This window comes from Meleagris gallopavo, chromosome Z, assembly GCF_905368555.1.
Source record: "Meleagris gallopavo chromosome Z, MGAL_WU_HG_1.1, whole genome shotgun sequence".
NCBI lineage: Eukaryota > Metazoa > Chordata > Aves > Galliformes > Phasianidae > Meleagris > Meleagris gallopavo.
In genome coordinates this window covers 2,353,574-2,379,820 of record NC_139435.1, presented here as the reverse complement: position 1 = coordinate 2,379,820, position 26,247 = coordinate 2,353,574, and the positions used below count along the sequence as shown (strand labels likewise).

The 26,247-nt window shown below is 39.7% G+C and overlaps 1 protein-coding gene across 3 annotated transcripts in view; it reads right to left on the bottom strand.

The window, feature by feature from the left end:
* The window catches only part of EPG5 (ectopic P-granules 5 autophagy tethering factor), a 50,819-nt gene that overhangs the window by 4,872 nt on the left and 19,700 nt on the right, over positions 1-26,247 (bottom strand). For 2 of the 3 annotated variants that reach the window (XM_085213205.1, XM_085213207.1), the window contains exons 16-41: positions 25,753-26,012; positions 23,110-23,250; positions 21,843-21,987; positions 20,790-20,987; positions 20,176-20,286; positions 19,444-19,563; positions 18,504-18,670; positions 18,110-18,337; positions 16,040-16,163; positions 15,165-15,309; positions 14,117-14,288; positions 12,977-13,139; positions 12,228-12,370; positions 11,464-11,620; positions 10,313-10,507; positions 9,161-9,374; positions 8,572-8,732; positions 8,251-8,458; positions 7,271-7,346; positions 6,339-6,442; positions 5,281-5,456; positions 4,723-4,908; positions 3,117-3,326; positions 2,816-2,960; positions 613-855; positions 126-348 (exon numbers count right to left, since the gene is read on the bottom strand). In XM_085213205.1, the coding sequence (XP_085069331.1) occupies positions 126-348; positions 613-855; positions 2,816-2,960; positions 3,117-3,326; positions 4,723-4,908; positions 5,281-5,456; positions 6,339-6,442; positions 7,271-7,346; positions 8,251-8,458; positions 8,572-8,732; positions 9,161-9,374; positions 10,313-10,507; positions 11,464-11,620; positions 12,228-12,370; positions 12,977-13,139; positions 14,117-14,288; positions 15,165-15,309; positions 16,040-16,163; positions 18,110-18,337; positions 18,504-18,670; positions 19,444-19,563; positions 20,176-20,286; positions 20,790-20,987; positions 21,843-21,987; positions 23,110-23,250; positions 25,753-26,012 (4,415 nt within the window). The remainder of the gene's footprint in view (positions 1-125; positions 349-612; positions 856-2,815; positions 2,961-3,116; positions 3,327-4,722; positions 4,909-5,280; positions 5,457-6,338; positions 6,443-7,270; positions 7,347-8,250; positions 8,459-8,571; positions 8,733-9,160; positions 9,375-10,312; positions 10,508-11,463; positions 11,621-12,227; positions 12,371-12,976; positions 13,140-14,116; positions 14,289-15,164; positions 15,310-16,039; positions 16,164-18,109; positions 18,338-18,503; positions 18,671-19,443; positions 19,564-20,175; positions 20,287-20,789; positions 20,988-21,842; positions 21,988-23,109; positions 23,251-25,752; positions 26,013-26,247) is intronic. The other variant, XM_085213206.1, reaches the window with a different exon arrangement.

The following is a 26,247-nucleotide window of genomic DNA, read 5'->3' as shown; positions in this document are numbered from 1 at the left end:
GATGAGCAGACTAACAGCAGGTATGGAAGGACTGGCCATTTCAGGTAGCAGCCTGATTGATTTTATTGACTATACAATCACAGCCATATTTGAAAGAGTACAGACAGAAGCCCTGAGCTCCATACCTTGGATACACTTGCTCCAGCCACTTGCTGATGGTGATCAGGATTTTCATTTCATTGGTAAGAGTTTGGTCAGTATTCAGGCACTGCAGCAGGTACACGTAGAGAGTCAAGTAGCTTCCTAAAGACAAACATTCCTGCAGGAATTCTCCCATGGTTAGCTCAGGAACTTGGAGGGAGGCAAGTACAGGGCCCCAGCCCAACTCCTGATGGTGAGGAAGATCTACTAAGAAGACAGAAACATATAAGTAAGCAGCAGTTGGTAAAATCTGAAAACTGAAGCCACCTCACTGCGTTCCTTTAAATTACAGAATATTAAAAATGTCATAAATAGAAAGAACAGAGCCGTAATGATGAAAACCAGTTGAAAATGCAGTTCCAGGAGGAAGCAGCATTAAGCTACTAGGATTCTAAGTGACTCATGTTTAATGAGCACCCAAAGACCAATCGACATTTTTGACTTAAGCAGCAGAACAGTAGACGCTCCTGCCTTTATTGAAGTAAGAGGTGATACAGGCTTCGGTTGTCTCTGCCATGTGTCGCACGGAGGCCAGGCTCTGACATGCTGCTGTCAGAAGGGGCATTGCTAGCAATCCGTGCACTTTACTGTCAATCCACTTTCGTAAGCTCCCCCGTAGTGACTCAGCTGTTGTAACGCTGGAATTGTTCAACATCATCAGCGTTTCCGTAAAGAGACTGCTGAGGGCCAGGTGACGTGTCTGCAGATCCATATCTGGAAGTCAAATTCAAGAATTATTGCAGTAAACAAACACTAGGAACTAAACGACCTGAACTTAGCATCATCACTGAATACTCTACGTAGATACTGGGAAAAGACTTTTGATCATTAAACTCCTCATTTCCTTGTTTGTATCTACGAAGCCACAAAAAGACACTTATTACCAAGAGAGTGGTGAGGTGCTGGAACAGCTGCCCAGAAAGGTTGTGGATGCCCCATCCCTGCAGGTGTTCAAGGCCAGGTTGGATGGGGCCCTGGGCAGCCTAGTCTAGTATTGAATGTGGAGGTTGGTGGCCCTGTATATGGCAGAAGGGTTGGAGCTTGATGATCCTTGAGGTCCCTTCCAACCCTGGTTATTCTATGATTCTGTGATTCTGTAATTCCTTGCAGTCTCTTCCCTTGATAAGGCAGTTCCTAATTTATTAAAACTGAAACAGTTGATAAGTCTAGATACAAGAGTACATCAGAGCAAATCGTTCATTTAGCCTTTTATCATGCCTACAGTGAAAATAAAGTGAATGGTGAAGCATGTTTATCATCTCCAAGAGAAATCTGCGTATTAAAACACACTTTACAGCACAGATCAGAATGAAATAACTGTGATTTTAGATTATTCTGTTCAAAATATGATGAGTCCTGTAATATTGCAGGCCCTCAGTGCATTTTCCAAGATTCTAGATTTCCTGTTAATCACTGCATTCAACTTCAGAAAATTTTTCTGAAACCACCTCTCATCATTGCCTGAACATGTTATCATGGGCCGCTTGTAACACTACCTTCCAACTACAAAGCTTTCCTGCTCTCGTTGCTTAAAAAGTCTAACAGTAGAATAAGCTGTATTTTATGAAAAAGCCACCACTGTTATAAAAGCATTCTCAATCAGAGTCAGGTGTTTTAGCAAGGAAAAGTTTCGTCTCGACCTATGCACAAACAGGGATTTATCACTGAAAAAGCACTGCCCTAAAAGACTGAGATCTCCAGATCTGCAGATAGTCAGAAGCTGGAAGGACAAAGGCCTGGAGGGCTGGATCTGATTGGCTAGCCCTGTTTTGAGGAGGCACTGCAGGCCTCCAGAGATTCACTTGAAATAAAGTCATTCTGTCTGCATTAACCTAATATGAAAAATTTGAAGGAAAAAAAGACCTCAAGACACCTATCACTGCAAAACTCTTCAGTAAGGTAAATGTCTCTTATCACAGACTGAAAACAATAATGTCAGCAGGTTACCTGACTTTCCTATAGTCACAGTTTTACAGCCATGTCACAACAGTTCTCTGACAATGGGGCTGACCTGGAGAGCTTCCCTGTTTATAACAGGAACACTGAGAAATGGCTACCAGTGTCACAAATCTTCTAATAGTTTCCACTATTACAGTGGACCTACAGTGTAGGTCATAGACAGCAAAAGATATGATTCCTGACAAGTATTTTGGTGTAACACAGTGAGACTGAGCTGATGTGATCTCATTTTGACCAAGAAAGATCAAAGTGGCACTAGCACTAAAAACTGAGATCAATATAAATACTATGGATACAGACACATCAAGCCATCAGCATATACCTATGTAACTGCAACACCAACTCTACACTGCAAGTCATCCTGATCATGCAGGGTTTTAGAATCTGTTCTTAAAACCCCATCCCTCAGGACTCAGGGAGTGCATTTCTAAGTGCCATCTATAATTTTTAAAAACAGATGGCAGCATCAAATAAAGAAATTCAGAAACGAGACAGCAAAGACAATGCAACCCTCAAGCTCCTGTATATTAGTCAGTTTTACTTAAAACTCTTACTTCTTCTGTTAGTGCTGCCACTCTTGACAGTTCATTGAGAAAATGATCCTACTTCTGTTTTGTGCTCATCTATCTCACACGTACATCACCCTGAGAGACCAATGCGGTAGAATGAAGGATCTTGACAGTTTTAAAGTAATTTGCACTGCTTCAATACAAACCTGGAGGATTAAAGATGACTACATCATCTAGCAATTTGGACATTTCTTGCTCTAAAGCTGCAAGAGTAATCTTTCCACTTTGTTCCAAGGTGCTGAGGAATTGAACCACCTGGCGGATGTACGCTTGGCACTTCAGTGTTGCATCCTGTTAATTAAAAATTAAAATAATTAGGAAAAAAAAAAAAACAAAACCAACAATCACATCTGAAATTCATTCCACACTCTGTATATAATACATAAAAGGAGAGCACTGCAAATGAGAAGAACAGCTTAGAGACAACACAAAACCTATACCACTTACAAGGTGGACATGACTATCTGAAGATGTGCCAAAGCCTGCTGAGATTTTCAGGAGCTTCACTATCAGTTCAGATGCAGCATCCTTAGCAAGGATAACAGAGGGAGGGTAGTGACTGTTACAATAGCTGATGATGCTTTGATAAGACGAAATGCCCACAAGCTGCCAAGGAAGGGAGCTGGTCTGTCCAAGAAGATTTATGAGTGGCGATTCCTAAAGATTTAAAAGACATAAGTTTCTTTATCAACTGCTGGTGATATCTTCACATAACAGCATGCAATGCCTCCAAATGGCAACAGGAAAATACCACACAAGTGGGAAAAGACCAGCAAGTATGAAATGGGACCCCCTGAAGATTTACCAACCCTTCTGGAAGAGTCTCCCAGAAAGCCTGCACTGAATCAAACTGTATCATGCATGACTTATCTACACACGGTGCTTAGCAAAAGCAGGGTTTGGAAAGTTCATCTCAATACCAGTTCTTTCTTCTTATTCTGATAACTCAAATACTGGAATGAAATCATAAATGATTAAAGCACTGGTGAAATACCCTTTCAGAGTAAAAGAAAAAGAAAACCGAGATTCCAAAGAGAAAGTGATCTCTGCTCAATACTTCACCAGAAGCAGGCAGTGACAAGGTTCTTAAAGATGCATCTGATCTTCATGATAGTTGCAATGCCATCATATCACATTTTTTTGGCTTACAGTCTTGAGTGATTAAAGCTGAAAGTCTGTATCAGTGGAATCAGCTTTAGGCCCTCAGTTAAACAAACAGCTATCTGTTTGTTTTTTACAAAAACTGGTAAGGTCAGCATGAGACATTGCACTGAAAATTGCAATGTGAGGTGTTACTGCAGGTGTTACAAGCATGAATGCCACACAGTCAAAGCCCTTCCTGCCCTTACTCCAGCAGACTGCTAGCACCAGTCTACTATGTTTCAGACACCCATTTTCACTCACTTTCATAAAAAGCTTCACTTTTATATATATTATATAAAAATAATATTGCCCATATATGCAGTGTATTACATGTGTGCATATGCACATATCCTTGCTACTGCTACCTCTGCTTCCCATGTGCATACACCAAAATAGGAAAAAGAGAAAGATAAAAGACATTTGAATTAAGGATTAACTTAAGAGACAAGAAGAACAATGCAGCATTCCAAGCTTAACTACGGCAAGAGACAACTGCACAGCAGTTTTACTTAACAACAGGGTTTTTTGTTTTGGTTTGATTTAGTTTAGGGTTTTTCATTGTTGCTGCTGATTTTTAAAAGACACCACCATAAGTATTTGTTCATTCCAAAACTCAAACAGTCATTCTGTAACCAGAGAAAACAGTCTGTGTTTATTTGTTTATTCCTTACACCACTACTGGATCACAGCTCCTACAGAAGCTTCTCAAAACAAACAGCAGTTACTTCCTTTTTCACACAGCTCACACAGAACGTCTCACAGAAGGATTTTGCTAGTGCTATAACAAGCATACTGCTTATGGCATTTTATGAAACACTACAGAGTTTATAATTCTGCAAGTGAGGAAGAAGTCACAGCCTGCTTCCTTGTCACCAAAGGACAGACAGGAACAAACCTTTTCAAAACGTACCTCTTTGCCTATAAGCTGTTCCTCCTTTGCCAAGAGGACCATCATATACAGCAAACAGACAATCATGTTGTGAGTCTGAGGATGAGGGTTTGGATTCCAGGCATCAGAAAGGACGCTGACCCAGTTTATTTCACATAAAACATAGCCCAAGAATAAGAAACAACTCTTGGGGCTGCCTCTTTCAACCTGTAAATGAGAAAGGAAAACAAAAAAAAAGGCATACAAAACCATGTAGGATAAAAGTGCATTCATAAGAACACGGCAATAGTAAAATTCATAAACTCTAACTAAATATGTATTAAATATATCAATTAAAGCAGTGGTAGATTACAAAGAATGCCACCTGTATAGCTCCCCACAACTTCATATAAGATTTGATAGCACTCCTTCATAAGCATCTGTGAAACATAGAACGAGTAGCTATGATTTACTTTTGGAGTAACTCATAAATAAACAAAGTTTAAAAGCTTCCTTCTTACAGGACATTCTCCAGCTCTGCAGTTATTTCCAAAGGCAACAGTAATTATGGCCTTATTTCAACTGATGCTACCTACTCACTTTAAAGAACTCTTCCATAAGCATCTGGTCTGGATGCATTTCCTTCCAAGGAAGCCTCCTGAATTCAGCATGGAAAGTATAGAGAATAAACTCTGGCATTTTGGGGGCTGTGCAACATCCACAGTAATGCATCAGGTGCAACCAGAGAGCACCATGATGGCTTGGCAGCAGCTTATCTAAATCCAAAGGAAATAATTGAATTAGCAGCAGGATAAAAACTGAGGGAAGCATGAATACAGAGGATGAATTTTGAGGATTTTGAGGATAAAAAACCATAAATGCAAGATTCACCAAAGCATATGCATTAAAAAAAAAAATTAAGCTTTAAGAGTTGCACTTTTGTTTTCCTTTTTTTTTTCCCTCACTGTTTTTTTTTCCTTAAAGTTAGGCAGCTTGTGACTTTATGTTATGTTCTTTTGAGCAAATGCTGGACAGCAATGAAAGTTCCCTGTTTTTATGATGCTGGTGTTCTCTGTGTTAGTTGCATTATTTCATTTCTTTGTAATCTCACGAATCTGAAGTCCTACAAAATGTTATGTTATTTTTACATATTTATTTCTACAAGCTAGGTTTGAATCCAGCTCATCATTAAAAGCAATTAAAAGGTATTTGTGAAGCTCATTTATTTCATTCCTATGCCTTGTTTTGCATTAGAAACAATGCACAAATACAAATACCAGTTCAAAATGATCAGATCTGGAGATTAAATTATCCCCAAGGCCAGCTCCTGAGACACATCACTTGTTATCACGACACACTTCTGCTTTTTATGTTGTATGGAAAATTCAGACCTGGAATGGAGTCATGTTCTTATCATTATAGCTCATTTTGTTTCACTTTCCTTCATATAAATACATATCTACTGGATGACAAAGTTAATCATATCCTTTGCCCTCCCCAAATCAAAAAGCTGCCTTTTAAGGACGAAAAATAGAAACATGCTACTGGCAGCAGTGATCATCATGGCCAAAAGCTCCTGACAAACAAAATCCCCTCACATCCATGTCTCAATTGATGAGACATGCCCCTACCTTAAAACAACATGGACCTTCACATACCTTTAAAGCTCTCGTGCAAAAGCTTGATGCAATCTGCAAACAAACACACCATGCTGGATGCTGCAGGAGTGTCACTCTCCAACCAAGGGTAGCAGGGCTGGTTACTGAAAGCAGAAATAAAGCAACAAAAACATCAGTGCTGAGTTAGTTACTAGAAATCATACAGGTGTGTAAACATATTGTACAGCATAGACATTTAGTATAGTACAGGTATCAGCAGCTCTTTCATTCAAAACTCAATACTTCAGGACTGTTCTTTCCTTCCTTGCATACATTAATGCTGCACTGAAGGTACGTGACACCATCAAATAAGTGGAAATTACTTGTTTGATATTTCCTACAGTAATTAAAAAGCAAACTGTAGGAACTTCCAGATGATAGTGCATACCACCAACAGTCGACGTTCAGGTGAAATACAGGAGACATGCTCAAAGCTCAAAAAGCCTTTGGCTCTAGAATAAAGTCAACTTTAGGTGCCTACCACTAAAAATAATTCCGTGTGAAAACAAAGGTATAACAAGTTAGCAGATCATCATAGTACTGATCTCACCTAGGGTTCCTTAATACAGCACTGGCACATGGGGTTGCATTTGTTAGGCTTTTCTTTTTTTGTTTTTTTTTTTGTTATTAAACAAACGAATTAAAAAATGAAATTCGAATGTGTTTTCAGAACTAGCTGCATTCTATCCCTATTTTTCTCATCTCTGTTCCTATTTCTTGTACCTAAAGCACTGTAGTGTAAGTACTGTACAATTTCCTTATGCAATTCATTAAATACTTGCATAACCATTAACAATATGACACATACAACAGCTATTTAAGCAGGAAGTCATAACACAATTTAAAAAATCACAATAATAAAAGCCACTCTTACAGAACTAATGCTCTTCCTATTAAAAATTAAATAAATTTTTGCTAATGCAAATTCATACCTTGCATCTTCCTTGTCTAAGACGAGTATCCATGGCTTAAAGAGTCCAGCAATAACTGAATACAAGGACTGCAATGCTAGAAAAAACAAAGTGAAGAAGATTATGTCTCAAATCAGCAGTCATGAACAAATTACTTCTCCAAACCTGGAGAAAATGTTCTCTCCTTATTACAACATTGTATCAGTTCTCTATAATCAAAAATTGGATGCCCAAGGCCTGTAACTTTAATCAATACTACGACTGTTTTAACAACAATCATAAGCATTTTGTACTGTTTAGATCTTATTATTATTATTATTTACTTTAGAATATCTTTCAGATTGCAGGCGTAATAACTCACAAAATGTTTATCCACATACTCAAATAGAAGATGCAGAGACAATTTTCTCCAAATTAAAAACCATATACCATGATACCGTGATGACACCGAGTTCTCCCCTGTTTCCAAACCTGTGCTCAGAGCAAAAGATCGTATTCTTCTTTAAAGAGGGATCAGTTCATAAAATAATCTGAAAGCAAACTCTGGATCAGGAAATTTAAAGAAGGATCCTCCAGCAAGCAGGAATATAAGAACAAAGGAAGTCCCAATTGGCTCTCTGCAGAGCTTGTTTGTATTTCAAGGCTGTCATCGTTACACAAATAAAGAGAAAATTAAATGGCCTTTAACAGAAGAAATCAAGAACAAGCACTCAGCTTCAAGTCATGTGAAGTTCTCTACAGAGAGTAAGTAGCATTTAAGTTCTTTACAGAGAGAGTGGTGAGGTTCTGGAACAGCTGCCCAGAGAGGCTGTGGATAACCCATCCATCCCTGGAGGTGTTCAGGGCCAGGTTGGATGGGGCCCTGGGCAGCCTGGGCTGGTATTAAATGTGGAGGTTGGTGGTCCTGCATGTGGCAGGGGGGTTGGAGATTCATGACCCTTGAGGTCTCTTCCAACCCTGGCCTTTCTGTGATTCTGTGATGTGCTCTTAAGACACATTACCTGCTAAAACTCTGTTGCTGCCAACTGGCTCTTGGGCTAAACTGACGACTTCAGTTTCAATAAGCCGTTTAATAAGATACTCCAAAAATGTGTTTACTTCAGGCACATAAGGACTCCATTTCGAAAAGAGACCAAAGGTCCTGAAGTCCACTGAAGCCAGACGAAGCTTGCAGAAAGAGGTAGAAAGCCATTCTATTGTCTCTCTAACCTGTAAAAAGGAAAAACACTAATCAGCTGAAGACAGACTGCACAGTAGTATTGTCACTGTTGGGACACTTGTTCAGCTGCAGAACACAGTAAATCAACCAGAGAGCTACTCACCTGTTCTGCAGACAGGAGGATTTCTCCAGCATCTTGCAATACAGGACTTTCAGTGCAATCACTTTTCTTGAAGCTCCCCTGTTCAGTCATTGGTGAACCACATCCCAAAGCTTTAAGTGCTGCCTTCCAACAGTCGGGGCTTAGAAGCTGCTCTGAAGAGCCTGGGAGAAAACAGAAAGCATTCTGGTTTCAGATGGGACACATGCTTTTTTCCCCCTTCATAGTGTCCTGTACAGTGCTATGTTTTGGCGTTAGGAGAAAACCAAAGCACATGGATGTTTTAGCTGTCACTGGGCAGTGCTGCATGCAGCCAAGACCATCTCAGTTCCTGCCAGCTGTGGGGCTGGAGGGCACAAGAAGCTGGGAGGAGGCAGAACCAGGACACACTGACCTAAACTGGACAAAGGGGTCTTCTACACTGCATGTGACATGTGACAAAAAAAGGAAAACAGTGGGGAGTTGGCCAGGAGGGCCAGCCCTGAGGATTGGCTGGGCATATCACACTACTCTTGTTATTCTCCTCTTCTCTCTTTGTAAATAACCCAGAAGGGTACAAAAAGCTTAGCACACTATCAATTCAGATACTCACTTTGCACAAACAGTCTTAGAAAATCACTATAGTGATCAGGGAACTGATATTGGAGAAGGTTGGTCCAATGATTGCAGAAGATATTAAACGGCATCAAAATATCTTCTTCAGGTTCAAGGCCACATGCATTAAGAGCCAAGTGAATAGATTCCAGAAGCCTGGTACGTTCAGATAGAGGCGGCTTAGTGACATTTAACCACTGCATAAGGTCAAACTAGAACAAAGGACAGGAAGCATTTGTAAGTAGAAGCTTTCATGGCCACAGCACCTTCAGGAAAAGGGAGAAACCATCAGGGTGAAAAGCCTCCCCAGGTTTTATGTTCTTATGGAAAACCTAAGAAATTTTCATTTTACTAACCCCCTTCCTAAAACTAAGGTAACTCTCTATAAAGGTTGTGATTCAGCATATTAGAGATGTCCCTGAATTTATAGAGACTTTTATCAGGGAATTCTCCAATTTATAGAAATGCACTTGAGCTTCCACGCTTCAGTAATGCTATCAAACAAACACTTAAATGCATTATGCTGGGCTAGACCTTGAAGTCCCTAAGTTTTAATACAGAAATTCAAAGCTTTTGTAGCCTCCAGGCAATCTGTTTTCAACTGGCTCAGCAGAGACAGTGGTGCTTTATGCCAACAAGGAAAGCTCAGTCGTGCCCAAACCAGACCCAGCTGACAGTCACAGCTGTAGAGCTCCTTCTCTGTAGAATCTAATGAGAAGAAAGATTTCTGTTTGTCTGCTTTTTTGGTTGGTTTTTTTGGGGTTTTTTTTTTCGGTTTTGTTTTGTTTTAAAGACAGATGGGATTCACTGGCAATTTGGATGAACACCTCCTCAGAGATATCAAACAGAAGATACCATGCAGTGCCTGCTTTGATTTACCTCAACAATAAGAGTGTACCAAAGAGGAAGCCATAGGAAGCACACGCTGATATTATCTGGGCTAGGAAAGGCTAGTTCAACATTCCTATCTGGATTTGCTTCCAGCCTCTCTTTAGCTTAAATATAACAAACAGCATTTAGTATGAGCAACACATAAAAGCCGTCAAAGATATTTTGAAGCACCAGGTTTCTACTTCTCTTCCATAGCTTTAAGAAGACTCACATCAGCAACCCATAAAAAACAGATTCAATATTCATACAGGTATTTTACCTTTGTCAACAGCATGAAGACAACATCACTGTTGTCCTCACTCAGGAAGGTCACAACTTTTTCATATAAAGCCACAAACTCATCAGGAGAAGCAACAGGAGTGAAGTACGGAGAAAGAAGCGTACAGAGCCTTCGGTTGTGCAGGATTGTCTGGAGGAGGCGTTTGCACTCTGACTTGGTCCCACTGATGAACACCTAAGGAATAATGAGAAAAATGGTCCGTTATGAATCTACTGGGGAAAAAAAAAAAAAAACAAAAGCGCGCCTTACAACTTTTTGTTTAGATAATAATAACTTACTATTTAAAAAACATATATTCTAAAAAGTAAAGGCTGACTGTTTGAGAGCAACTTCAAGTAAATACTGCTGTTCCACCAAAGGTAATTGTAAAATAAACATTGCTTCCCTAGCACATTGAAGAATAGCACTTGTGACCACAAACACTGCATAAAGATATTCAGAAATCTAATTTTTCTGATAAATTAATTATAGAAAGTGAATCCAGATTTCAGCAGCCCTATTTGACATTAGTAAAGATTTACATAGAACTATGGCTATAGAAAGCTGTTCAGTAACCCAACTCCTAATGTACAGTTGGACACAGGAAAAACACTGTATCTAAGAGATCAAAATAAATATCTGGACACACAGCAGAGGAGAATGCTTTTTCACTGAGCATCTAAGTAATGCAATCTCATCGCAAACATGACCACCAAGAAGCAGCAAACTTTTTGCCAACTCAGTGCACAAAGAACTCTGCAAGGCTTTAGAAGTCAAACCAACTAAACACAGATCTGTGTCAGCTAGAAAATGATCCATAACAGAGAAACACATGCCAAATCACTCCTTTATGTACTGTATCAAACTTTAAGCATCCCTATGAAAATCCAGCTTGCTTCAGCATTTAATTAATGTAGCATGTAATTAATAGGGAGCATCTTTCAGTGCTGAGCAAGTATCTCAGAGGTTTTTGTTTTGCACGCATGCAGGCCTAAACTGTCCAATATACTATGTACATTACACAACTTGCTGAGTGAGGAATGGGATAGAAGCTTAGAATTTAATGTTCAGGCTTCTGAAGGTTTTAGATACTCGATATCAGCAGGCAACAGGGTAAATATTAAGCATACAATACTAGAGAATATACTCACCTGGCCTAGGATCTCGATGCAGGAAGTGAAGAACTGCCTTGTAGGAGGATTGCGTTGAGTTTCATCACACACGTACTCCACTACGATAAAAAACAAACTAATTCCAACTTTCTTAATTGCAGGCATAGGCTGCACTTTGTAGATATTTATTAAGGTCCTGTTAAAAAAAAAAAAAAAAAAGAGCAGATTCAATTTGCATATGGAAAGTAATCTATGTTACTAAAGAAAGGTTTCTTGTGTCAACACATCGCACTAAGATAAATGTTTACATGATAATCAAGCGTGGTTTCACAGGATCACTGAATGGTTGGGTTGTGCAGGGACTTCTGTGTCCCCCTGGTCCCACTGCCCCAACAGGGTCATGCTGAGCAGAGAATCCAAGCCAATGAACAGGTGGCTTCTGAAGATCTTCAGGAGGGAAACTTCGCTCCTCTGGGCAACCATAACCAGTGCCTTTCACTCTCAGAATAATAAACTTTGCCATATTTTAAAGCTTAACATAGCATCACTGCCATCACTCCTCCTGCTCTTGCATGGTTAAAAAGGATATTCTAATGCAGAGAATAATAAGTTGAAGTAGGAAACATATTGTGCCATGTTATGCTTGAATGATGAGCAGTTATCTCCTCTGATAACACATAGGCTTATTCCTTTAGAGGTCTATCGTAAACATGCAGGTCTCAGGGTTCCAGCTCTGCTGCTGATCTACACTGATATACATTATAAAAAGCATTGCTACGTAAAACTCTGCCTGAACAACTTACGTTATAAAGTTTTCCACGTGCACTGCTGCTTCCACAACACCCAGAGAAGGTGGCTTTGTGGCTTCTGCTTGCAGCTGTCTCACTTCTTTACGCAGAGCATGAAGCTGCTGGCTCACTGCTTCGTTTTTATGCTTCCCCTCAAACTAAGTGACAGAAAGAGACATACACTTCAGAATAGTATCTTTTCCAAAAATTCTTTTATGTTTGCAACTAAAAATGAAGCAGAGCCTTGTAAGAGAACTCTGACTATAGAAGTTTTTCCCCTGGGAGTTTTGATAAGATTTACTGCATTCTACACCTTAGTCACATTCTCATTTCATGATGACACATTAATATAATCCATGTCTTTGACAAAAGACTTAATCCACAGGAAAGGAAACTTAGGCAACATCAATACATTCGCTTAGCAAGCAATATAGGAATTAATCTGTGAACATTTTGATACCTTCATTCTTATCTGTGAGTACATTCCTACATTCACACATCGGGAAGCAATTTAGCACAGACACTGTGACTAATCCAAAACTTTACAGAGTAATTTGTTCTTCTGTTGATCCACATCTCCTTCAGAGAATTACATATGAGGTATTTCAAGCTTCAGTTGTTTGACTTTTCTTAATATTTACTTATTTTAACAGGCTTATGGCAGCACCTCACCAAATAAGTCCATTCTTGTAACCGTTCAACCATTTCACTTCCATCACCCACGTCCACCAGTCCCAAAACAGAAAGGATGCCCTATCTCTAACCTGGATTGTGACAAGAGCTGCTCCCTGGCAGCCTTTACTTGAAGCTCCCCGGCACTCCAGGTGGAGGGTGATCTGCTCCTCCCGATTGACATACAGCTTAGGTAGGGTGTCCAGTATTTCACTGTTCAGAGCAACATGTTGGGATTCCCAAAGAGCTGCAGTTCTGAAAAGTATTTATTAATGAGGTTACTGAAATCTTTAGCAAGAATAGCAATGCTAGGAATTTAAAAGGAAGAGCTGAGGCTTCAATTTAATGGGCTATACAAAAACTCCTAACAGAAATATATATATTTATATAATAGAAAACAAAAACTTAGGAAACTGTGTTAATAATTCTGTAGTGATAGAACTTCAAAGTTCTAACAAAAAATGCTTCAAAAGAAGAGCAAAACTACTTAAGCCTGAATAGAAAATTTATTTTAATTATTCTCAATGACCAGATGGAAAATTAAATAGATCATCCACTGCAGGAGAAGAAATTTTCTGCCAGGCAAAAAAGAAAAAAAAAACTGGACTGTGGAATGATTCAGTCAACAGAAAAGAACCCACATGACATTGCTGCTGGTATCATTGAGGTACATTCTTCCTTAGGCTTAATGAGGATTTTTTTAATTTATTCTAAATAATATTATTAAATGATGACATTGTGTGGGAATGGCTATGAGCCATCAGCTGTGTCTGAAACTTGAAAAATACTTCACCTGAATTCTCTTAGTAGGAATATTAATAAAGTTTCCTCTCTTTCATCCACAGACCTAGGAGCTCTCAGAAATGAAGTCTCTTTCTCTAGCATCCCTATGCCTCAGATTATCACCACTAAACTAGTGCAAAATGGTTAACTAATTTTCAGTAAGCCTAGGCCAAAGGGAAGATTTAATTAAGAAGTATAATGAATGAGAAAAGAATATGTGGCTGTCAGATGCCAGTTGATGTAATCTCAGTCATTAGATAAAACCTGAGCAGTCAGTTAAAGGAGTAGAACAAAGAATGATGCAGCAGCAAAAAAAAATAACCTGGGCAAACAGGTAGAAGCCAAATACCATCAGGCTTGTGCTAACTCCACCAGTTAGACTGCTGTAAAAGAGACCTGAAGATACTGTTGGACAGTTGGGAGGCAGAAGGAAAACACCAAAGTCTTACTTGGCATGTCCCTGCAAGACTTTAAGGTCGGTGTGCGTGAGATGAATTGCTTCTTTCTGATTTATCAGACTGGCAGAGGAAATAACTGGCACAGGGGCTTTCATAGGCTGGAGTGAAAGAGGAGGCTTGGGCAAATCAAACTTCTTCAAATTATTCATTATCCTCTCTTTGGCTAGAAGAGAAATCAGAAATCACTTGGTCAATAAGAAAACTTTAGAATAAATTGCAAAATTATTATCTCATTCTGAGGTTTTTTTGTATCTTTTATTTTTTGTTTGGTTGTGTTCTTGTCTTTTTTTTTTTTTTATAACATGAAACACTTTCAGCACCACTCTCAGTACTCCACCCCTTTAATCTTCCTCTACCTGTTAACCATTTTTATTTCAGAAAACTGATTTCCATTACCTGCCCCAAACATTGTGAGGATTCAAGGAGCCACAGCTTTCCTTGTTTACCTCTAGCCACTCCTACTTACACTTGTTCAGTTTTCCTCTTACCACCTCCATTTATTCTCCTCCTCTGGCAGAGGCTCATTATTCTTTCCAAGCCAAATTTACTTTCCTTTACCTACAATTCACCCCTGTCTCTAGTTTTGTCAGCTCCAATTCCTTCCCACAGCACACTCTCTTTCCAGTTCAGTTCTCTTCTTCTGCTGATTCCCACCCAGTTCACCCAAATAATGCCAACTCACCTATAAAGACATTCCAGACTCCTACTCTCTCCCTCCCCTTTTTAATCAGCACCCCAAAAATCCTATCTCACCACATCCTTAATACACGCACAGTGATCATTATCCCTTTTTGGTCTAAAACAAGGCTTTTGCTGCATTAATATTCCAAGCAAACAGCAAGGAAACATGCAGCTAACAAAAATACCAGAAACAAACTTTCCGGGATTAGTCATAGTGGTTTTTGTCTTTGCTTGCAGCTGCCTTTTACCTACACTTTCTGAAGATCCAGCCTGTCTGGAAGATGCTTTTTTGGGTGAGTTAACGCATAATAGTAACCCTTCCTATCCCAGTTTCACCAACAACATTCTCATCTCTTACCTGACAAAGGGTTGGTGAAATCTGTTTGCCCTGCAGGAATAGCAGCTGGTGTGTGTGATTCAAGTTGAGTCTGTGTCCAAAGGTTTATAGCTTCCTGAAACTCGTGGTGTATCAGTTCAATATTGACATACTCCATCCACAGATCCTAGAGGGACAGAATAGTTAATTTAAATCACCATAATTCTGGTAATTATTCTAAGTTATGTACCTATTGCATTAGCTAGGATGCTGAAACAGATGAAACTGGACTGCAATTTTGAGTTATAGTAAAATTATATTAAAAAAGTATCTGAAGTGAAGAAAAAAATTTAACAATTTTGTATGTATGCATACAAAACACTGAAAAATAGAGAAGAAATCTGACAAACACGAGAGGAATGAGAATAAGGCATGCACAAAGAAATGCTTGTCCAAAATCTTCCTCTCACAGGCATTTAAATTCTAGTAATTCCTCAGGTTAATAATTACTCAGGTTTAATAGCATGTATTTCTGCTCACTAGCTTAAATCTGAACCTGGTATTTTACGGATTACAAATATAAGCAGATTTGTACTTCCAATTTAAAGATCCAGATCAGATATTTCTCTAAAGTTACAACATAGAAAGAACTGTAGAACAGTAAAAAAAAAAAATAAGGACTGTATTCTCACTAAGACAGGCTAAAAATCTATACATGAGGCTGTCTTAAGTATAAAGAAAGGCAGCTTAAGAGAGCACGGGATTTTTACCATTCTGACCCTTTTCCTAAAGCTATCATACATGATAGAGGAGTACTGAAGATCAGTGACACTAAGTCTCTCACTTCTTTAGAGGACCCACGTTAGCAAATGAAGCAAATTTTGGATCCCATCTTGCCAATGTCATTAGTACATCACCTGTTGATTCTGCATGATTTTAGCAAGTCTGTGTGCATCATACTGCTTTGGTAAAGAAGGAATGTATGTGTCTCCTTTCTGAAAGCTCTCTTCTTCTAACCACAAAATAAAAACATTGCAAAGCCTGAGAAGAAAAACAAAAAATGAAAAAATAAATCAATATATACAGCATATATTACACAGTAGTCTCATTCTGGAGGCTTAAAGTTAAGGCAACAAACTGTGATAAGAGTTGATACGGATCAAAATTTAGACTTCTCAGAGGCTTTCTCATTAGTTTTCTAACTCTGAGCTCAAAGAGCAGCAGTGCAAAGAAACTAGAACCATGGAGCATCCTGAGTTGGAAGGGACCCACAAACATCACGGGTCCAGCACTGGACTCCACACAGGACAGCCCAAATGCCTAACATTTCAGAGCAGTGTCCAAATGCTCCTTCAGCTCCAGCAGCCCTGGAAGCCTGTTCCACACTCACCACTCAAGAAGTGCAATAACCAAGAGCAACTGTACAAATTTAGAACAGGAAGACATTTACACTAAACAGTACATAAGAAAAAATTCTAACCCTGGGTCATAAGTTAGAGAATTACATCAATAAGCCCATGCAAAAGACCAAGGAAGATATCTATGTACCTAAGAAGCCTGCTCTGAAAGCTCATACCTGCGTTGTCCTATTATTTTCTTTTCAGATTCAGATTCACACCAACATTATCCTCTCTTTCTCTCCTAACTCCGTACTTCAAAAAATATACATATCTCATCCTTCACTATGATGAGTGCTACCTATATTTCAAATCATACCACCTAAGTTTTCCTGATTGAATACAGGGGAGAACTAGACCATCACCACATCTTTGTACCAGTATTAAATATCACAAACAAATTCCTGTTTTCTGCATCAATGTCACTGATGAGAAAATGTAAGTTCAAAAGTCAGGCCTGATTAATTCAGCCCATATTTTCTCTTTTGTCTAGATGGCCATTAAACTTTCTGAGCATAAGATTAATTTGCCTGTAGAACAGCCAAGATTTATGATGGAGTGGGGAAATCCTTTGAAACAAAAGGCTGACAAAATATTAATCAAGTTATAGTCAGTGAACATCTCTAGATTATTTTTCACCTATGACTGAGAAGGATTTATAAGCTCCCTTATTTGTTTGTACAGTACATATTGATTGCTGGGGGGAGACACTTATCAGCAGCTCAGATGCTGTATGCCCAACCCCCCTCATCAAGGGACTCCTTCCCAGTTATCTTTTCCAACTGTAAATTCTAGGAAAATCCAGACACTGTAACACTGCAAATATTTCTTAAGGTACACTTCTCAAATCACAAGCCTCTGCAACAGAAACATGCACTTCTGTACTTACTTATGGTTTCATTGAGATACATGGCTCCTAGAAACAGCCAATTTGCCATTCCTTACAGAGATTCCTTACAGAGACAAGTGTTCATCAGCTGAGTTGTAGTTGTATTCAGCAGTAACTGAATATCTCCTTAACTACTCAAAAGTGAGGAGATGCTTTCACTAAGGTTTTGAGTAGGCAGATGTACCACTTTCAGGCTAGCACGTAACACAATTGCAGCTCAGCTCTGGCACAGTAGGTTGGTAAATTGTGCTAACTGAATCACATGCTGAAATTCCCAGTGAATTCCCTGATGTATCAAATTCCCAGCCTGTGTCAAACGTATAATACACACAATGCAGCTCTTACATTGATAGTCAGTAATGTACATAAAAGTAGCAAATATGCCTAAATAAGAAGTATTTTAACAAAATGGGAATAGCATTAATTAAACAACAAAGCTCTCCCTTAAGGAGAGTGACAACTCTATCAATAATGTTGTGCTTTAATTAGTAAGATCAACTCCCTTCAACAAAACACCTTGTGTCAACAGAGATATGACCACAACTAGGTACGTAACAAGTGCTTAGGTCTCTAGTGACTCTAGGTCAGCCAAGAGCTGCAACCCTTCATATCTCCCACTGCTAACACTGCTCCAGTAGCACAGCAGCTAGCAGCTCAAGCATCTGTCTTGAATGAAACTGAACAGAGCAAGCCTTCTTTACCTGACAAGCTCCTTATGCAATTCTGGTGAAGTCAGGTAACCTGGCAAGCAGCTCGCCTTCTCCAGTGATCTGTCGCTGCTCTTTACAGGACTCTCCATTTTCAGTGCTTTGCTGGCAGCGTGGTGGAAGTCTGCCACCTCTGTTAAGCGCTGCTTCATTTCATTTAATAAGTTAACGTGGGCTGCACTCTGGAAAAATCGTCTTCCAATACAGCCATCTACAGGTAGTCTGAAAATAAATAAAGAAAAGTCAAGTGCCAAATCAGGACATCTGCAGCTAAACTGACTCTGGAGTAGTTACTGGTAACCACTGCTCTCAGATGAGTGAGGCATTTACTACACTGCAAGCATCTTAGTGCTCGCTATTTTGCCACAGCCTTTATGATCAGACTCACCCATACTGTGGTCCCGGTCTGTGAAGGTAAAGCAGGAAGAATTTCTGCCAGATTAGTGGCATGAGAGGGTGATCAGCAGGAGTAGCAAGGGCTTGATGGGCCCAGCGATAAATCATGAGCCTCTGAAGTGAAGGTACAACAGGCAGCTTCAGCTGGGTCTGGGCTTTCTGCAAAGAAAACGTTATCAGACAAGTGCCCTGGTGCAGTTCCCTGCAGCAGGCTGTGACAGCAGATCAGCACAGCATGAAAAGTCAGCAATTACAAGGAGAAGTCTGAATACATTCATATGTAAATTTATGATACATCTATACATCAGGTAGCAGCTCTTAGAGAACAATGCTGCTGCCACTGATGCTTGTGAGAAAATTATAAAAGCATGAGTGGGAGTACTACTGTAATGAAAAGCCAATGTAAGGGCCTTTGGTGCTAATTACACGTCTCCCTCATAGAGGCAGACGTTCTTGTTTTAGGCTTTAATAAGACTGGTGGTGTTAGAGAACAAAGCAGCAGCAGGGAGAAACATGGCATTCACTTTTTGTAAAATTCAGATTTAAAGCAGCTTTCTGACAGACATTTTCCCACCTGTAAAATAAGAGCACCCATCTCAGTGATATAGAATCGATGCCCCACAGCCTGAAAGGCTTTCAGATGACCCAGGATATCAAGTAAACTCACTAGTTACTGAATTAAGTTTTCTGTAAACAATTACATATTAAAAACAGATTTATATGGTAGTCTTTAAATATTCAACTCAAAACACAAAGCAAAGCTTCCATTAAATACATTTCTCCCCTGGAAAGCCAAGCAGGTAAGGTATTAGTTATGCTTTTGTCCTGAAAAAAAAAAAAAAAAGAAGTGAAAGAGATAAAAACTGCACAATGGAGAAGAGTATTTTACTACAGCAGTTCCCCTATAAATAGAGAATGAACAGCTCGCTCACCTTCAAAGCTTGATCAGGAGACAAATCATTAATAATTAACTCCCTCTCCACAACTCTGCGAAGCTGTGAATCCTCTTCAAATATGGACTCAATATTTAACACCATCCACGAAAACCAGACCTGTACAACACAATAACAATGGAAATACTGATAACAAAATTGCTTGCTGTTTTCTTTCTTTTCCAGATTCTCATTAAAAATCTGCAGTAGTATCACATCAAGAAAAGGAAACTGAAAAACTCTTTCCTCCTTATTTACAGGCACATATCCTTTTTGGACAGCGCCTGATTTTGAGCACTCCATCTCCAGCTGGGGTACTGCTATGCTTTGCTTTGTTTTTCTTTATGTTTCAGCAGAAGGGAAAACATTAATCAGAAAAGGATGAATCTAGCAGAAGAGTCAGCCTTTACACACTTTCTCCCGCTAAATATATATCAAAAGCAACTAAAGATTTGTATTAGTCTTAACAAATTAATTCTGCTTATGCATTCTTGGACACAGATCCAACAAAACCCCTCTGTGGAAGAATGCCCCTGCTCTCACTGGTATAAGAAATCTGCAATGCTTTGTTCAGCTAAATTAGGATTTTATCACAAGAATACTTGTAGAAGGAGAGCTAGGAAGAAAGAAAGAGCAAGAGGAAGTCTACAAAAACCCATGAAAGCAGGAAAAAACAAACACCTGTGTGTTGCTTTTCCCAGGGCTGTTTATGTAACACCATCATACACTTACCTGAGATGAGTTGGCATTGCCCTCAACAAAGGAGGGAGTCACATTGCCTGCCACAATCCAGCTAACAAGAGAAGACAGCAGACCTTTGTCACAATGATAACCTAAAGCATTCTGCAAGGAAACACAAAACATTTTTTTCCCCTAAGAGGCCTAATAGATGATTTACAAGCTACAGAGATATCATGCTGCTTTTCCTGAGGTTCCTTTCTGACTCAAACAATTACTTTCCAACCACAGCTCAGCCAGTTACTACTGAATCCCACGCTTGTACCTTACTTCTCATCAGTGAAAAGATTGTTTTACAGTGACACTGTTTTTTTCAAGAGAGGATGCTCTACTTTGCCCTAAAGATACTGCTTAACATACAAAATGCAAAAGAATACAAACTAAAATACTACGGTAGAACTCTGAATGAAATCTGAGTTTCAGATAGGTTTTTATTATCAATCAATTATCAGTTATTCCACTCATCTTGACCTATTCAGAGCCAAATCAAACAGCATAACCACATTGTCACTCATTATTGCAACTGTTCTTGTTGCCTTTGAGGAAAACAGATTCGTATGAAAATGAGATTTATCCAACAGCCACAGGAACACACCACACCCATATACCTTGTGCTGCTGGTAAAGCAGCTTTTGTATGCAGTCTTCCTGGCTGTACTGAAAAGCAGCTTTACATAAGTGATCCAGTAAGTAGAGCGTTGCCTGGTCCCTGTGCCACAGCTGCTGGCTGATGAGGACCTGAACCCAGAACTCCAGTACTGCAGTTGGCCCCACTCCGTTTGGCTGGCCACTTCGGAAAATGTGAGTCTGACAAATTCAAGGGTAGAATTATTCAAGAGCCCTCCTTCAGCTTGAACTGAAGCATAAGGATTTGCTGAACAACTGTTCAGCTTGCATGAGGCTATGGGCATGTCCTTAACACACAGCAATGCTCTCTATACCTATGCAAAAAATAGAGCTTTGTCATCTCCAACCTCCAGAAGAGATTCTACATCTCAGAGATCTATGCATCTGATGGGATTAGCAAAAACAAAGCCCACAATAAGCAGGATCCCCTACAACCTGGAGACATAAATAGCACCTGGGTCTGAAGTGCTGCCTGCTGTTCCTGCAAAAGGATCTCCCAGAGTTGACAAGTATCTCTTAGTCCTTACTTTCAGATGATAGTGGGCTTTGGTTCTTGACTGCTGTTTCTGAACACAGAAACGTTTTGTCATGCTATGGTTATAAATTGATGGTTAAAAGCAAAGCTTTCAAACATTTATGTATCTGCCTCACTCTTTAACTATCTCAAGTGAGACAGTAGTGATTTGTATCACTTTCTCTTTTCACAAGAAGTTCTGATAGTAGGAAATCCATCTTCCTACTATCCAAGTAGTTTTTCAGGCACATATTGTTGACGTGTTCAGTGAACTGCCAAATTTAGGCAAGCTTGAACCAAAATATTTCAGGAAACCAAAGCCAACACGTCATGCCCGATAACGAACATTCTGTGGATGCAGAACTGACACATTCAGTACCTTCGTAACTATAAGCATTAACTTAGTTAAACATGTAAGTATTTATATAAAATGTAAATGTACACACGTATATGCACACATATATGTTTTTAAGCATTTCTCCCGCAACTGTTTTGTTGTTTTTCTTTTTTAATCTTCTTACCTGTATCATGCTATTGAGCAGTTTAACATTTTCTCCGTAACTCACTCCTGTCAAGTGCTGCGTTACCTTATGTGTGACCTGCTGGGTCATGCCTTGAGGGACTCCACTGTCCAGCTGAAGGAACAGTTGGACATGAGATAAAAACCTAGGAATATTAACAAATTAAGTTCCATTAATTAATCCTAAAATAAATCATACAGCATAACAAACAGAAGAACTGTTTCTAGAGAACTTAAAACTTGAGCACAAAAATTCAACAGCACTAATGACACCCACATACTAGGGTTTTGCTTTACAACCATGCTGCAAAGTTAATAGATCCATTTTAACCACATCATTTGCATAGTACAAGCAGTTCAAAGCAGACTGTTTTAGACTCCAGGCTGCTTTACCAGAGCTGAAAGTATCTGAAATTGTGGGATGCTTCCAGAATCTGAGAACTGAACAGTACATGACACAGCATAAATCTTGAAATGTGGCCAAACTAGAAACTGCAAGTGTACAGCTGTGCAGACAGCAAGCAGTAGCTTGTAGTTTCCACTTAGCTTTTTAGAAAAGGCAGTGCTTCCTGGAAGCAACAGATGGGCTGCAGCAGATATTCCAGTCACAGAAACTTCTACAGAAGAGCTCTAACCCTTTGAAAGAGACTCATTCAATCTATTCAGTTAAATACATTTCAGACCACTGTCTGGTACTAAAACCATGCAGCAGAACAAGCTTTGCATCTGCAGTTAATTCTCCTGCCCTCCTAAGGAGGTGGGTCACAGCAAGGCTGCCTTTTGGGAATAGTTCTTGATCCACTTCAGCACACAAATCCAGCCCGGGATTTGTCTGAGAAGCTACCACGTGGTACAAACCAAAAGCACATGAGAGACCACATTACTAATATACCAGGACAAAGAAACTGAGGCCCAGCACTTGGGAACACTCCCATTTGTTGCTCAACTTACCAGCAACGACACAGTTAGTATCAACTGCTTATCTTTCCCAATCACCTCCAGCCAAGAGCTCTTGTCAATACAGCTCTTCGCAGCCCCCTTCCATGGCAAAGCAACATTTAGTGGTATTTGCACATGATGTTCAAAGGAGACATTTCCACAACCGCCTTCTCAACCACAAGCCAAAAAGTATTTTGGCAAACAAACCAGTTATTCTTCCCTGTCACGTCACATTCTCACTAAACACAAAACCCAGAATGAATAATACACTTAAGATTAACTTTCACTGGTCTTAAGCAATAAACATGTTAGGAATATATCACACTTACTGTTCACTCTTCAGGAGATAATATTGGCAAGAGTAAAATATGGGTAAAACTTTATCCAGTACATGGACTACTGTTCTCAAGTGTCTAGACTGGACAAGTACACCCAAAAGAGGGATCCCTTCAGCACAGAACTTCTCAATGCTGTAAAAACAGAACAACAACAAAAAAAGGAAAAGCATGTAGACTACTGAAAAAAAAAAAAACAGACGTGGAATGTTGGTCTTTTTTGTGAAATGAGACATAAAGACATCCGTATCTTTACACAAACTTTGACATCCCAAAGAGCTTAAATTCAGAACTTTTTTCTTCAGCTGAAGAAGTTATTGAATAGCTGAAAGATTTCTTAAGTATTTCCTATCTTCTGGGGCACTTAAGTGTATATATACACACACATACATACACACACACCCATATATCAATGAGGATGGGAACCTTCACCAAGTTTGAAACAATAATTTAAAGCTCATGGCTCCTGCCTAACCTTGTCAACCAATCTCTCTCTTGAGACAATGGCAATATCTACAGAAGGAGCTTCATATCATCTGCCTTGACATTGCCTTCAGATAGATGATCCTCTGGACTTTTTTCTCCACTCCCTATGGATGTAGCTCAAGCATTACTTTACAGTTTGTGTTGCAGTTACAGTTAGATCTGATGAACTCTGCCACTGTTGTCCAGAAAACAGACTATTGAGCTTCTTGGCACACTGCTCTGCATCAGGTTTTGATAGGGGGAAAAAAGTACTGCATGCTCAAACAAGATGGTAAACATTAATCTTATGTCTAACCTGTAGCCACAAAAATGTGGGGTTCCTCATGGCTCCATTTTGGAGCCAGTTATCTTTACTGTTTTAATAAGTCCTTGGGTACAGGACTCAAATGCATACTAAGTTTGCAGATGAAACTAAATTTTGGGAGGGTAGAGAGGCCTTGCAGAAAGATCTTGATGAATTAGAGGGCTGAATGATCACCAAATATGCCAAGTTTAAAAAGTGCAAGTGCCAGATTCTGCACCTCGGATGGGGCAATCCTGGCTATTTGTACAGACTTACAGATGAGAAGCTGGAGAGCAGCCCTAAAGGAAGGAATGTGGGGGTCCTGGTTGGTGACAACTTGAATCAGAGCAGCAGTGTGCATTGCAGTCCAAAGAACCAATCATGAGGTGCATCAGGCCCAGGGCTGCCAGCCAGGAGAGGGGAGGGATTATCCTATTATGCTATGTGCTGCTGCAGCACTGGATGCTTTGGTTTGGGAATCACAATGTCAGAAGGACAGAAAAGTACTGGAGAATATCCAAACCAGAGCTATGCAGATGGTGAAGGGTATAAAGACAAGACGTATGAAGACCAGCTGAGGTCCCTTGTTTGTTCAGCCCTGAGGAGGCTGAGGGGAAGACTCAGGGCAGCCTGCAGGGGAGCAAAGGGACAGTATTAAGCTCTGCCCTCCAGTGACATCAACAGGACAAGAGGGACAGCATGAGGCTGCATCAGGGCAAGGTTAGGCTGGGTGATAAGAAAGAGTTCCTCACCAGAGAGTGGTGGACATGGCTCAGACAGACTATTCCAGGCAGTGGTCATGGCCTTGAGCTGCCAGAACTTGAGAAGCATCTGGATAACAGGCTTGGATTTTGGATGGTCCTGTGTGGGGACACAGGCTGGACTCACTGATCCCTGTGGGAACTTTCCAATTCAGGATATTCTATGATTCTATTAAATTAAGTATTAAGCTACTAGCATACATTAAAGCTCTTTATTTCCTCTGTCTAACATTACGGGCCTTGTACTTTTGTCTGAGAAATACCAGCACTTTTATTTAGATAGGAGATTATTTGAAATGGTTCTTAACAAGGTCATAAAGGGTGTTTGGAAAAAAATATCAAAAGTAAAGAGGTTCCTTATTCTTCATTCTGTGTTCAGTCATGTAAAAACATCCATCTTCAAACCAGAATACCTTCAGAGTGGTCCCAAGTCAACCTAGCACTATAAGCATGTATGAATCTATGGCATAGCCATAGCACCAAACAGTGGTTAGAGGAAAAAATACAAGACAACTTGTCTTGAAAAAGCACAGCAATATTATATGAAAGAAACAAGTTATTTAGAACTTCTACTAGGAGCAAGAGATATTTTCAAAACCTGGGAGAGACTGATTAATCAAATCTAATCTATCCCTGCCTCTGCATCTTATTCAAATACTACACCTAATTATTTCCAAGAGCTTTACCTACAAACCAGCTGAAAGTACTGGAAACAACTCGGAAGTTCAGTATCAAGGTTATAAAGTTCTCCCTTACTCATTGATTATTATCAGCTTGAGTGGTTTCCTCCTTAGTATTTTCTGAATACTCTTATGGCAGCTCAGCTAGAAAGTTGTAGGAGTTGACCTGTAGCTAAGTGTGGTTAAAAGATAATACGATCATAATGTTTTGGAAAAGGCAATTTTTGGAAAAGTTTTTGGAAAATAAAGGTAGTTGTACTGTTCAAAACTGTTTGTCCTTAAAGACTGCTCAGTCCCTCACATCAGAAGTCTGTTATCATCTTCCAACTTACATATGATGTTAATAGCTCTTAGCTCACCATCTGAGTGAGCAGGGTACTCTTTTACTGGGTCATCCATTTATAGCAAAACCAGAGAACACACTTACCTGTGACCTAGTGTGGTCATAGCCAGCGCAAGGTAACAGCCGATAGGGATGCCTGCTTTAACAGCCTTCAGAAGGGGGTGAAGTGTGATTGATTCTGTCATGTCAAGCACGCTGTCAGATACAGGAACTGCAGGCCAGCCACACTGTATGCCACGGTCATTTCTGTGAAGCTTTAACCTCAAAATCAAGCCCCATGCCCATTGGTTGAAGGAACTCTCTGGTGTTTCTCCATAACGAACAATGCTAGCTAGGTAAGAGACCTGAAACAAAGCAGAAGTAGCAGCAATGAGAGGAAGCACATCCATACTACATCACATATGGCAGCAGTCTGGGAGGACTCCAGTCAGCTTGGATGAGCTTATCCCATCAAAATACCATGACAATGGACCAGTACAACTGTAATTATTTTTCAGACTCACCCTGTACCATCACCAATTAATTTAACTTCAAATCTGTGTTTCTGTGACCTTGATTTCCATCTCCTCTCTCCCTTCA